General features: G+C 38.4%; 1 protein-coding gene and 1 long non-coding RNA gene across 3 annotated transcripts in view; one reads left to right on the top strand and one right to left on the bottom strand.

The window, feature by feature from the left end:
- Window positions 1-2,991: 2,991 nt before the first annotated feature.
- LOC127961643 (uncharacterized) lies at window positions 2,992-4,484 on the bottom strand. Its single transcript, XR_008154483.1, has 2 exons — window positions 4,341-4,484; window positions 2,992-3,139 (listed from the first exon to the last, which is right to left on the bottom strand). It is a non-coding gene; the product is annotated as an uncharacterized LOC127961643 (long non-coding RNA).
- Window positions 4,454-13,709, top strand: part of LOC127961641 (protein MTSS 2) — a 74,245-nt gene continuing 64,989 nt past the window's right edge. Inside the window, exon 1 of one of the 2 annotated variants that reach the window (XM_052560848.1) lies at window positions 4,454-4,940. In XM_052560848.1, coding sequence (XP_052416808.1) covers window positions 4,857-4,940 — 84 coding nt within the window. In that variant the 5' untranslated portion in view covers window positions 4,454-4,856. The remainder of the gene's footprint in view (window positions 4,941-13,709) is intronic. The other variant, XM_052560849.1, reaches the window with a different exon arrangement.

Genomic DNA, 13,709 nt, shown 5'->3' with positions numbered 1-13,709 from the left:
ACTTAAAAAAAAAAAAATTAATTGAATAAAAATACAGCACATGCAACAACGGCCAAAATGCACTACAGCATTATATCTACATTCTGCTTTTCAATTATTCCACAAAAATGTATAATAAGGGTTTCGTGTTTTTGTTAGGAAAGTATAACGTGCTTACTCCTGCAAAAACGCTGTTTCTTGAGTAAATTAGCCAAGTATAAAGGCCCTCTATGTTTTCAGAAAAACTGTTGCCAGATTATTTTTATTTTGTTCTTATGAGGTTTGCAGTGAATCCAGAGGGTGAGAAACCGATTCAAAAACCCTTTGATTTGTTCTTGAGGACTGGCGTGCTAGATTTGTTACCAGAAACCCAAGGGTCTAATGATCCTTATTCAAGAGACCTCTCAGTTACCAACAACACCACACTTTATGGAAATCTCCATCTGCCGCTGTGCTGAGATGTGGCCTTTTAGAAAGATCATATAAACCAAAATAGATTAAATGTATAGGGAGAGATGGATGATGGAAAACACAACTATGCTGCGTTTAGTGGTCTGCACAGTAAAATGAAAGAAGTCTTTATGTCTGTATATAGATTTATGTGTCCATATTATGATTCACATGGATATTAACGTTTGCCAATAGAGATGCTGAAGAATTAGAAGATTGACGTCAAACTGCCCAGAGGGGCATCGCTGGTTTACTGTTGGCTGTTGGTCAGATCCCCTCTGGAAAATCATCCATTTAGTCAAAGGAGTGTGATAGACTTCAAACATGAGAAAGAGAGCTATAGGCGGTTCTGTACTGTCTAGCAAGAGCTAAAGAGAGGATGGAGATAGAGAAGGGGGTTATGCAGAGTGAGAGTGGGATGTATGACTCATTGTGACCTAGTTTATGGGCTAAGATGGGATAATGCAGAAACATGCTAATAAATTATTATTATTATTTTTGTCTCCGGCATTTAAATCAAAGTATATTCTAAAAGAACCACAAAACATATTAAATCAGGAGGGGAATCTGATTATAGGTGTGCAGTCAAAGAACTTTTGAAATGAAAATATGATAGTAATTCTGTGAATTTAATTCGAAAAGAACCATTCCAAGAGCACTGATATACAGTCAACAGCACTGGAGCTTTTGCTGTATCACTCCGCTGGCCTGTGCTTGTTATTTGTCTTTAAGAGTGAATACTTAATGGTTTCAGTCAACTGATTTGTTCTACAAACAAATCCCCAGTTGTGTCTGAAGTAAATAATAATAATAATAATAATAACAACAATAATAATCATCATAATAATCATCATCATCATAATAATAATAACAATATATGACCCTGGAGCACAAAACCAATCTTAAGTCACTGGGGTATATTTCCAGCAATAGCCAAAAAAACATTGTATGGGTCAAATTTTTTTCTTTTATGCCAAAAATCATTATGGTATTAAGTAAGATCATGTTCACTGAAGATATTTAGTAAAGTTCCTACCTTAAATATATCAAACCTTCATTTTTGATTAGTAACAGCATTAGTAAGAATTCATTTGGACAAATTCAAAGGCCATTTTCTCAGTATTTACATTTTTTTTGCACCCTCAGATTTCAGATTTTAAAAAAGTTATCCAAAAGTATCCAAATATTGTCCTTTCCTTATAAACCATACATCAGTGGAAAGCTTATTTATTCAGCTCTCAGATGATGCCTTGCACACTTCAGCCATGTCACACCCACAGTCTGTCATCAGATGCTTTCTTTATATATGGCTCTAGTATCCACACATACTGGTTTATTTTTGGAAAAAATATCTCTGGCCCAGTTCCATCTTGCCCTAAAACTTGATAACTTTAATAGAGCCTCTGTGAACTGCCATAAAGCAAAAATTCAAATGTAAAACACAGCTCATCGTGAGTGGAAAAGAGAGGAAAAACATTATTTGCCACAATGCCCTGTGGTCATGCCCAAGATGTTTGTGGTAATGCCTGGCGAGTGCTCAAAATAACAATGGTGCTGTGAGGTTGACGTTTCCCTAAATATGGGATATTGCTTACATATTATTGTGTTCCATGGCTCTGAAGAAGTGATTAACCTGTATTCGGATGACTAGACTGCATAAAAGACCCCAAAAATGAGACGGCGGTTTTCTTTGGCTTTGAAAATTTGAACGTTTTCCCAGAAATAGTTTGACGAATTGAATTTTTTTTTTTTTCTTGTTATTCTCTCTCTCCATTTTAAGTAGTAATAGCGTAAAAACCCAAAGGGTTTATGTTCCACTTGAAATGAATCTGATGTAATGTACTTGGAATTCGGTTAAGGCTATATTAAAGCTTTGTGTTACTGGAAGAAAAAGAACAGTTGCATCTGAATGTGTGTCTGGATGTGCTACATGCAGCAGAAGGTTAAACAATATCCATTAAAGTAGTGCTCTTTTTTTTCTGAACAACACAAACCATACAAGCATGTAAAATCAAGCAAGCATAAAAAAGCTTTTGAGATTTCAGTAGATTATATAACTATTTACAGTTATAAATGACATTATTTGTTCTGAGGAACACAAAAGATGTACTTTAATGAATTAGGAATAAAGACTTAATACACGTTGATAGATATCTGAAAAAAAAAAAAAAACATTTACATGACTAATTACATAACACAAGTAACACATTTCGAGAAGAATCTCCTCTAGAGGAAAAAACTAATTTTCACCAACTGTAATTTACTTTTGATTAAATTTCTGTACCTACTTATTACTTTTTCCTCTCCCAGGTAAAGTTTTAATTCACACTCTGTAGATCTCTGGAGATTTGCGTCATCACTAGCTCACATGTAAAACAAGTTCCAACAACCACAGCAGCAGCAGCACTGCTGAGTCCCTGAGAGTCAGACTCTGAGCTCATTTGGTGCCAAGTATATTTCAGTTTCTATGGACGTTAGATCACTGTCAGATATATGAGAAACTGAATCCTATACACTTTTATACACGGCTTTCTAAAAAATAAAGAAAGAAAATGTGCAAGATCGATGATAATATATGTATTTTAATAAGAGTGGAGATGAAGGATGGGTGAAGCAGGTGTCTCGGCTCAGTGGTGGTTGGCAGGACAATTTGATGCTGATGCAGGCAGTCTAGCTGTCTTGCTGAGCAATGTATGAAATGGAGGGGAACCTTGTTAGGCGCAGACAGTGAAGATCAGCAAAGACAGGGAGCAAGAGAGGGCAAAAGAGAAAAGTTTTAGAGTGTGGGAAATTTATGATCCAGATAGATCTTTTCTCACCAAAGTGACTTACAGTAATGCAAAGTTGAAATATAAAGGCAACAAATACAAAACAGTTTACATCTCTCCGTCCACTATACACTGGCAGCATAGTGTTTTGGCTTTAATTCTTGCAAAAAATCAAAGCAGAGCAGAGATACAATGTGAGACAATTCCCAAGAGAGTTATAAGGGAGAGACCTTGAAACTATTTCTGTAAATATGACACATGGTTTTGGAGACAAAGGCCATTCAGACACTGTGACCTTGGACTTGGAACTTTGCGAGATGGCATCATTCTCCCCGTTCCACTGTGACAGGAGAACAAGACTGGGTCTTTATCACAGCAGTAAGACATAATTATGAAATCTCATTTCAGCTTCATTATCATTTATCACAGAATAACTTTGGCATTAATGAAGTCTCTGAATATGCAGATTGAATCCCACCCTTTACAGCCAAACTGATATGGGTTTCTTTAAAGGGATGGTTCACTCAAAAATGAAAATTCTGTCATCATCACCCTCACGTCGTTCCAAACCTCTACTGGTTTTTGGCATTTCGGGAACATAAAAGAAGGTATTTAGAGATTATTATTATTATTATTATAATTATTATTATTATTAAACCAATGGTCACCCAAATGGTTTGGTTACCAACATTCATTCAGATAAAAAATAGTATCAGTCTTTGATACCCAGCAGGATACACACAACAATAATAATACAAATAATAACAATAATAATCATAATTTTGGTAATGCTTTATTTTAAGGTAACCTTCTTGCGTGCACTTCCTGTTGTAATAATTAATTTAGCAAAATTACATGCAAGTAACCCTTAAGCCAAACCATAACCCTAACCCTAACCATCTAGTAACTACATGTTAATTATTATTATTCAGTATATATGTGCTGTGGACTTGACATTTATACCAGATGTCGGCAACAACCCAAGTAATCCATACATACGAAGAAAACAAAGCAAAATAAGTTCAGACATTAAGTTATGTGTAATAAAATGGAATGAATATATATATATATGTGTGTGTGTGTGTATCATTATTATTATTATTATGTCAGATTCAGACAGTATACAGACTAAATAACTCCCACCGGTCTGTGTGTTTGTGTCTCATCTCTCCTCCCTCTGGCCTCCATGTGACAAGAGAAAGTGTTCTGCATGGCTCGAGTTACTGGCGTCTCGCGCGCCGCTGCTGCTCACTTCACTCACTCAGCAGTCTCTGCCGCGCGAGTGGCGCACCGACCCACCGCTCCACGCACACACTCCGCTCCTCACATCCATTCAGCTCGATTCCGCATCGTTGTCCGAAGATGACCGTGAATATTACCACGAGCCTAACCTCGTATATCTCCACCAACCGCGGAGAGTAGAACCGGAGCCGAGGAGAGAGAGAGAGAAACCCACCTACCTCTCTCTCGTCTCTCCCCATCATCTGCTTCAATCCTCTGGGCAGCAAACCGACAGCTGAAGACACAGCGATATCTGCTGAAACCTAGCCCTCACCCACAAACAATCCTCTGCTTTTAGCTCTCAAGCCGCGTCTCGTCGGGGTATTGTGGAAGAAATTACACACAAGGATTTTTTTTCCTGATCTGTATTCACATAAGATGGATAATATAAACGTGGAGTCGGTGGAGAAGGAGTGCGGGGCGCTCGGTGGATTATTCCAGGCGATTGTCAATGATATGAAGGTAAGAGGTTTGACACGACGCTTTAAACACATGTAACCGTATATTCTGCACGCGCGTGACCAGCATGCAGATGACGAAGCTCTCAAACCCGTTATCACTAAAGTGGCTTTGAGCAAATAACCATAATGCAAATATGCAATCCGCAATTCATGTTAGACTTAAATGACGAGAGAGAGCTGTATGACGTTCACTATCCTCCAGAAGATAAGAGATAGATAGATAGATAGATAGATAGATAGATAGATAGATAGATAGATAGATAGATAGATAGATAGATAGATAGATAGATAGATAGATGCATGCATACATACATGCATACTGTACAAACAGGCCTATATAGGCTACATCCAAAGATGAAGGCATGTTGTGGATCATTGAACTCGATAAGGTTCGCCCTAATGCCGGTGCGACTGAATACACTATATTCTCACGAGAATGTTTTGCATGTAGAGAGGAAATGGAGGGGGTTTCACTCTCACAATGGGAAACAGACTGAACTGCTGCTGATTAAGCAGATGCGGCCGCGCGCCATTCCGTGTCACACACCGTGAGATTTGTTGCGTCTGTCTGACGGATTGCAGTATTCCGTCATATCATTGGGTCTATGAGCGTACAAGAGCGGCCGTGCTCGTGTGAAAACACAATATTGATCTTCTGTCGGGTTTAATATTTCAACCACATCGTGAAAAGGACGCACAGTCGTTCTGAATGTCTGTTGACCGGGTTTCGGGACTCGTTTCCATGCATTAGTTTCTGACGCTCTGGCAAACATTCAGCCAGTGAAACCCAATAGCGCGAGCACATGACTCCTCTCCCAGACGCCTCCAAGCAGCTTGTTATTATCACAGTGATTTTACTAGATTGACAGAAAGAGTGATTTCCATAAGGTGCAACAGCTCTGTTCTCTCTGCTCTGCTTACACAGATATTATATTCTCATTCAAAATGTAACTCTTACTTCTCCAGTTCCGCTCATGGTCTCATTTGCTTCCATGCTGTTAAATGGGGATTGCAAAATATGGGTCAGCTATTATGCCAACTTGTCTGTGGGAGGATATTGAGCAGACAGTGGCACATGGTGTTGATGATGTTTGCCTCAGACCTCTTCATTTTTGTGTCTGGCACAGTTCAGTCATGAACGAGCGCTGCCTGAGAGACCTAGATCCAGGCTTCACCTTTAAGATGTAGGTTGTTCCAGGTGCTGCGCTGTTCCTGGTCACATTCAACCTCGCTCTGTGATTGGATTCTATTGCCACGTGGATTCAATGCAGACATGCGGTTTCCCCTCTTCATCCTCTAATGTTGCTATACTGAGATAGGAAGATTCCTCAAAAGGATTTATTCCTCAAAAAAAAAAAAAAAAAAAAAATGCAATCATTTCATTCATTAATGAATCAAAAAATGAAGTTTTTGTTCAAAAGCCAAGATTTGAGAAGCTTCCACTGTTTTCTCTCTGCTTCTGCCTTTGCGTGTCTTTGTTTGTGGGATGTGGGTAGCCTGTGGGTATTGCCAGCTCACTTGTCATATGCCTCTCATCACTAGAATGTCAGCTGGATCTGCTTTGTTCCTTCTCTGAGATCCGAACAGTACTGGAATAAACAACCAAATTCCCCACCGGAATCAATAAAGTATAGATCAGGCTTACGGTTCTTCTAGCGCTCTTCATCACCCAGCAGATCTGAAGGATGCTGTTTGGAAATTACCCTGTGGGAAAAATTGAACTGTATGTGATTGATAACTTGTTTCCTGCCAAATAGGAACAGGAAGGAATAATACGCCATATATGACTCTATTTAACTCCACAGGGGAATGTGAACATCAATTCGATTTCAAAATAAATGTGGCTATGATTTTGCTATACAACTGTACTGTCTGTGTGTTTTTGGGTCCTGCTCTTGGGAGGGCATTGTTGTAAAAGGGTTGTTATGAGTATGGCTCTGGATCATGGGGGGAGGATGATCGGATTTAAAGGGAGGGGGAAGGAGAAATGAAATGAGGAGTGGGGCGGGCTGTCATATTTAGGCCCACATTCTTACCCCCATTCTTTAGGTGAAAGGGCCCAAGCAAGCGAGAGAGGGACACCAGCATTAGACGTGATGATGACACAAGCACACAGTTGTCTGTTTGCCAGCTGGACCTGTTGTATATCACTGCTGTTTACATTCTCATGCCTCACGCTGAGTTGTGCATACTAGCTTGTAGAGCAGAGTCGCTCACATAGACTCACACACTCAGTCTAGATCTCATTCTGCCTGGCTGCTGAATCTCAGCTATGCCTTTAGTAATCCTTTGAATGTTTGTCAGGAGAGTTTTTCTTTGGCTTTAGGTGCTTTTGTGTTGCTAGGGTTGATTTTTATTAAAATTACATTTAAATAAAAAAAAAAAAACAATTTGATTTCAACCTTGTCTTTTGGTTATATTTATATCACATTAATTTTTAAACAAAAATACAAATCATTGTTTTATTTGAATTGTCATGAATTGTGGCATATAATGCATGCTTGAAAATATAAAGGTACATGTTATACAGTTATAATGAGCCTTATTCTATTCTGTCAATCCAGGCAAAGTATGATCATTTTATTTATAATTTAATACAAATATAAATTAATGTGTGCATTTAAAATACATAAAATGTTATAGCAAATTGGCTGATATTTTAATGTAAACGTTTAAAATGTCAATCCCACCATAGAATGGTATTAAACAGTATCATTTGACATGTGGCAGACAATGGGAGAGAAGTTTGAATCTTCATTATTTTCTTTCAGAAAAAAATAATAATAATAATTCCTGGTATGCATATATGTCCACTGCTGGCCATTATTAGTGGATAGATAACAAACTAGAAGAATCCACACAGATGGAATTGCCTATAATTAAAGAAACAGCTTTAAATGTTTCTTTCTAGTAACCAAATTTAGGATAACAAAAATCATAATTTCCTGTCCTGTCCTAAGGCTTATTCACACCAAGTACAAAAACTTTAACTGTAAAGTTTTTCTAAATTATTTTTCTGATTTTTTGAGAATAGGAAAGTCCTCACCACAACTATGACAGTAACGGCAACGAGGAACAAAATTGTTGAAACCACATTAGAAATGACTTTTCTAGGTAATGAATGATAAAATAATTGACTGCCGTTTAGAACGCACCCCATTTAAAGAGCTTGATCGTTTAAAATGGAAGATGACATTTTATTGTGCGTTGGTGTGGATGCTAATGTAGTTATAGTAATTGTGCTTGGTGTGAATGGGGATTTACTGTTTTGGTCAAGCAGTGAAGCTGAGAATCCTCATGACCACTCAACTCATGTCAACTCATTATTTACCTCTTTATTCCTTAATTTGGGAAAGCCCTGAGATGAGCATGTGTTTTCAGCAGCCTCTTGTTAAGCTTGTTAAAGATAAGTCAAGTTGCTTTGGTGGAGGAATTTTCTTGGCAATGTTCCAGGAATACTCAGTGCGTCTTTGTTTGGCCTGTCAAACTCATCTCTTCTCTTATGTCTGCTGACTTGAGAAACATCTCCCAAAGCTTGATGATGGTTAAGCACTGAAATATGTGTCAAATGAACATTTTACTGCTCAGGTTCAAAGCGGGGAGCTTTGATGTTGGGAATACTGTCATATGAGCCCAGTGGCCTCTTGGTAGGGCATCAGATTTGGAGCTGAGGATTGTGGGGTTGAGCCCCATCTGGGTTGCCTTATAAGCTCAGCTGATCCTGCAGCTGAATGTGTATCAATCTAAACTGCATTTCATTTTTAAAGCCCCTTCTTTCACACATGGCGCTGCCTAATGGATAAGGATCAGGGGTGTTAACAGAAATGTTTAAATGCAGTGTCAATTAAGGGACAGGAGAGGCACATGTTGATCTTGAGACTGTTCTTGACATCAAAAATACATTTAAATTGCTCTGAACAGAGAGTGGCCATTAAAACAATGTGTTCAAGGATCCTCACAGATGGTTCTCTGTAAGTATTTAGCATGGATGCATTAAATGATCAAAAGTGAAAGTAAAAACATTTATAATGTAACAGAATTATTATTATTATTTTTTATTTTTTTGAAAGGACCAAAGGAGCATAGCATAATGATTTCAGTGGCACTGAATTTGTGCTCTGCATTTAACCCATCTGAAGTGCACACACACAGAGCAGTGAACACACACACACTGTGAACACACACCCGGAGCAGTGGGCAGCCATTTATGCTGCAGCTCCCTGGGAGCAGTTTGGGGTTCAATGCCTTGCTCAAGGGCACCTAGGTCGTGGTATTGAAGGTGGAGAGAGAACTGTACATGAACTCCCCCCACCCACAACTCCTGCCGGCCCGGGACTCGAACTCACAACCTTTCAATTGGGAGTCCGACCCTCTAACCATTAGGCCACGACTTCTCAATAGTGGAGTAATGGCTGCTGCTGCAAATATTCTACTTTGCCATCACAAGAACACATTACATTTAAAATATATGAAAATAGAAGACAATCTTTGTGATCAAAGAAATGCAGCTTTGCTCATAAGAAATTTCTTTCAAATATATTATAAATGCAATAAATTCTGGATTCCTTGGTCCTTGATGTTTAAAAGTTTGAAAACCATTGTTTTTAAATGAAAGTTAGTACATTTGCTTGAAAGAATCTAGATAAACTTCATTGTGTTTCTCACTAGATCTAACCCGAGCTAGAGACAGATATTGTTGCACACAAAGACACCTGTTCCTTTCAGCTTGATGACAGCCCTGTCATTAAAGTAGCACCATTTCTCTTGCAGTAACCTCCCTTCCTTTTAAATTACACACAGCTTCAGGATATATAACATCTAGTATCTAGAGTGGTTTCTGTTATATAGCTTTCAATCAGACTAAGTACCCTTACTGGCTGTGAGGAAGGAAAACAACAAACAGATTTGAGTTGGGCTGGTTAAACTAGTCGTATGCATTGCTCAGATGTGATTTTACTATAAAATATACTGTACACTCAAAATATGATATACTGTACACTCAAATCAGTCTCTGTCAGTGCCTAACAGCTTTCAACCTTATGTTCTGTTATTATCAGGAAACAAAAAAAGAATGGAAATTACAGATGGTTGCACATTAGAAAAGAATTTGTGGAACCAAATGGAAGGAAAGGGAAATGAAAATGATCAGTTCAAAGAAAGACACATTTATTTTAGAGAATAGATGAGAAAGGGAGATAGAGAGAGAAAATAAGAGCTTGCATAGAGCTCATGTTAAGCGATTCCCATTATTCATTAACGCATGGCTTCAGGCTGCTGTGGTAAATGTCAGAAATAGAGATGATTTGCCTCAATCTTTCATTCATTCGTTCATTCGCACCAAAGACTCATGTGTACTGTAGTGAGGGTCTGACAGCTTTGAACACACTGGCAGTTTCTGTCCTCTGCCCACAAAGGCACAAAGCCAATCAGTGCCGCTTCAAAGGAGCCCAGCGGAAGCAGGACAGCCAATCACGTTTCACAGCTTCCACTAGCCCCTTGATGTCCGTTCTCCAAATACGTGCATTCCTCCATTCCCCCATTCATCCCTTTATCTGCTGGTTGTAGAGGTGACAGCGGAGCAGAGATTGTCTTATCAAGAGCATATCAAGGTCTCCGAGGTTCTGTCACAGACCCTTCATTAGTTATAGCTGAAGAAAAAAACCTAGTTCAAATAGAGCATATCCCGTTCAGCTGAAAAGCCGTTCAAGTGTTATAATATGTTTGTATTAGTATGTTAGCAGAAGTAAGCTGCTTTGCTCATAAATTATGAAGCATACAATCTCACTGTTCAATCTGACAACAATTTACTGCCTGTCTGCCAGTGTATTTCAACCTTGGTGATTTGCCAGAGAGTCAGAGACATGATGCTCAACAGACAATTTGTTAGCAATATCATTTCATTTTGGGCAACTCTTTAACCCCATCTTTGTTATTATTAACTTTGCAGTGCTTCGTGAATCTGTGAGAAACTCAACATCCACATCGAGAGTGGGGAATATTAATATAGAAAAAATTAAATATTCATCGCCTACATTTAACCTTCACAACTCACATTGTGATAATGAAAATAGTAACAACGAGGCCCTCTTAAGAACTTCTTAATGAGCTACTGATCCTCATTGTTCACTTATTACAGTCATGTGACTCTTCCCGGTATGAATCTCTGATTTAATTAAAGTTATATGGCTCTTATCTTTCAGACTCTGTAGCTCTCAACAAAAGTCTTTAGTTTTTCCCTGTTGTAAGAAGTGAGCTACTCCTCTAGAGTAATGTTTGTGTTAAAACACAGTTCTAGTAATAAGATCTTAAGAACAAATTAAGCTGCAAGAGAAATTAATCATACAGTACCAAACACATGAGCTTGGACATAGCAGAGAAATGAAAAGACTGACAACAGACTTCAGATGCAAAAGTGATACTCTAGATAAGTATATGAATTATAATCCATTATTGTTTAATGGCTGGAGCTATTGTCCGCCATTTGAAGTGATTCGCTTGTAGAAATGGAATTAGTCTAATGCAGCGCTGCTTTTGTCTTCCGCAATCACCAGTGAAAGCAGTGGGGAAGAAAAGAGGAATTAAACCAGCAGTGAGCTATTCATTTTCAGAGCAAAAATGAAAACGAGTCAGTTGAACTTTGACAGAATTTGTCTTTAAGCTCTGAAGCAGTGGCTCCTCATGGGATTTCATTAACAAGAACGATGCCAGAGAGGGCTTCTGTTGTTAAGCCAGATCAATAGCAGGGAAATCAGTCTTCTCTGGTGATTTCATAGACATGCATTGGTCTCTAGATCTAAACTCTTTTTTAGTTTCATGTGTCACTTCTGTAGTCTGGTTTAGAGATACTGCATAGCAGACATATACTGCAGTTTTGAAGTTGAGGAGTCAGTGGATTTGCTTAAGGACCACTGACAATGATGGAGCTCAAATTGAGCAAGGAGTATTTCTCTGAACACGTTGAGCTGACCTTTGAAAGGGCCATCATCATAATCAACTGAATTTAATCCTCACCTCATTATCAAGGCTCGGGGTTGTTTGCCTTGTACAGCTCTACAACAGACTCAGGGATAATGGCTGAGACAGTGTATTGAAGGCCAACGAGGGTAAACAATGCAGTGGCTGAGCAATACAGATGTTCATCCTACTCTACATCTGCAGCTGATTTATCTGCCATAAGAAATATGATTCTCTAGAATAATAATTTGATTTCATTGAATCAAAGCATCCAAGGACCTGTTCTACCCTAGTGAAAAAATACATATACTAAAATGTATTTGAAATACATTTATTTTTATATTATATGTATATATTACAAACACATTTACAATTTATGTACTTAATAAGAATGCCCTGCAACTGTGCTTATGGTATACTAAACTGGTATACTTAAAGGGGGGGTGAAATGCTCGTTTTCACTCAATATCCTGTTAATCTTGAATACCTATAGAGTAGTACTGCATCCTTCATAACTCCAAAAAGTCTTTAGTTTTATTATATTCATAAGAGAAAGATAGTCTGTACCGATTTTTCCCGGAAAAACACGACCGACTGGAGGCGTGACGTGTGGGCGGAGCTAAAGAATCACGAGCGAGAGTAGGCTTTTGCATTGAGAGCGTTTGGAAGCTGTGACATTACCATGAGGAAAAAAACATCCAAAACAAACCATGGCTAACAGTCAGATTCAGCGTATATTTATGATCCAGAATCAGATCCAGAAGATGAAATTTAACAAGAGCAGCATCAGCAACGATGTCTCTATGTGGTATGTACTGAAACTGTATATATTTGCTTAGCGGTTTTGGAAATTGACAAAGTTCCACTTTATGTCGTCTTTTTTTTTTTTAAGCTGTACATGTGGAAAGTGCAGTTTGATGACAACATCATATGTTGTTTATTTGATGTGCTTACACGCCGATAGCTAAGTTAACAACACAGAGATATTTGAAGCAGTTTTACTCACCGCCTGCGGTTCCAACACACGATCGTGACCCTTTTTCGTTGGGACTGCATTATCCTTAAGAAATAAACGATGTGCAAATCTGGCGTCAAACTGGGCCTTGTTTGTAAAACAAGCATCTTCGAAATGCAGGGAACAAACAAAAACACTTGCACAACACTTGCACAACTCTGTTAAACTCCATCCACTGGTCCCTTAATTCAGTTTTTTTTTTGGTAATCTGTGCAGGGTTGTCTTGCCCTGGCAACTAAAAACACACTTCTTTTGTGACATTTCACGACGCTCTCGCTCTGATCAGTGAATGTCTGTGCTCTCAGTGCTCTGCTATACGGGAGCGCGCGCTCTTCCGGCAGACGTGCCTTAGGACCCATATAAGGAAATTCCGCTCCATCTAACGTCACACAGAGCCATACTCGAAAAAAACTTTCCGAAACTTGTGACAAACCAGAAGTTTTTTTGTTCCAAAAATACTCCTTCAAACGTACAACTTAACTTTTGAAACTTTGTCCATGTTTAGCATGGGAATCCAACTCTTTAACAGTGTAAAAAACTCAGTATGCATGAAAATAGCATTTCACCCCCCTTTAAAGTCTGCTGAATTGGAACAACACATTTTTTACTTGACACACTTTAATTGTACTTGACTTAAGATATACTGACGAATATTTGATTGTGCTAAAGTGGAACTATTGCAAGTATACTACAGATAGACTCTTGCATTTATAAACTGATATTTTTCAAAGATCATACAGTCCTCAACAATAGTGACGTTAAAACACATTTTAGGCGTAATGTTAAGAAATCTTCATTGCA

This window comes from Carassius gibelio, chromosome B7 (assembly GCF_023724105.1).
Source record: "Carassius gibelio isolate Cgi1373 ecotype wild population from Czech Republic chromosome B7, carGib1.2-hapl.c, whole genome shotgun sequence".
NCBI classification, from domain to species: domain Eukaryota; kingdom Metazoa; phylum Chordata; class Actinopteri; order Cypriniformes; family Cyprinidae; genus Carassius; species Carassius gibelio.
The sequence above is the reverse complement of the archived record's forward strand: the minus strand, read 5'-3'. Positions and strand labels throughout refer to the sequence as shown.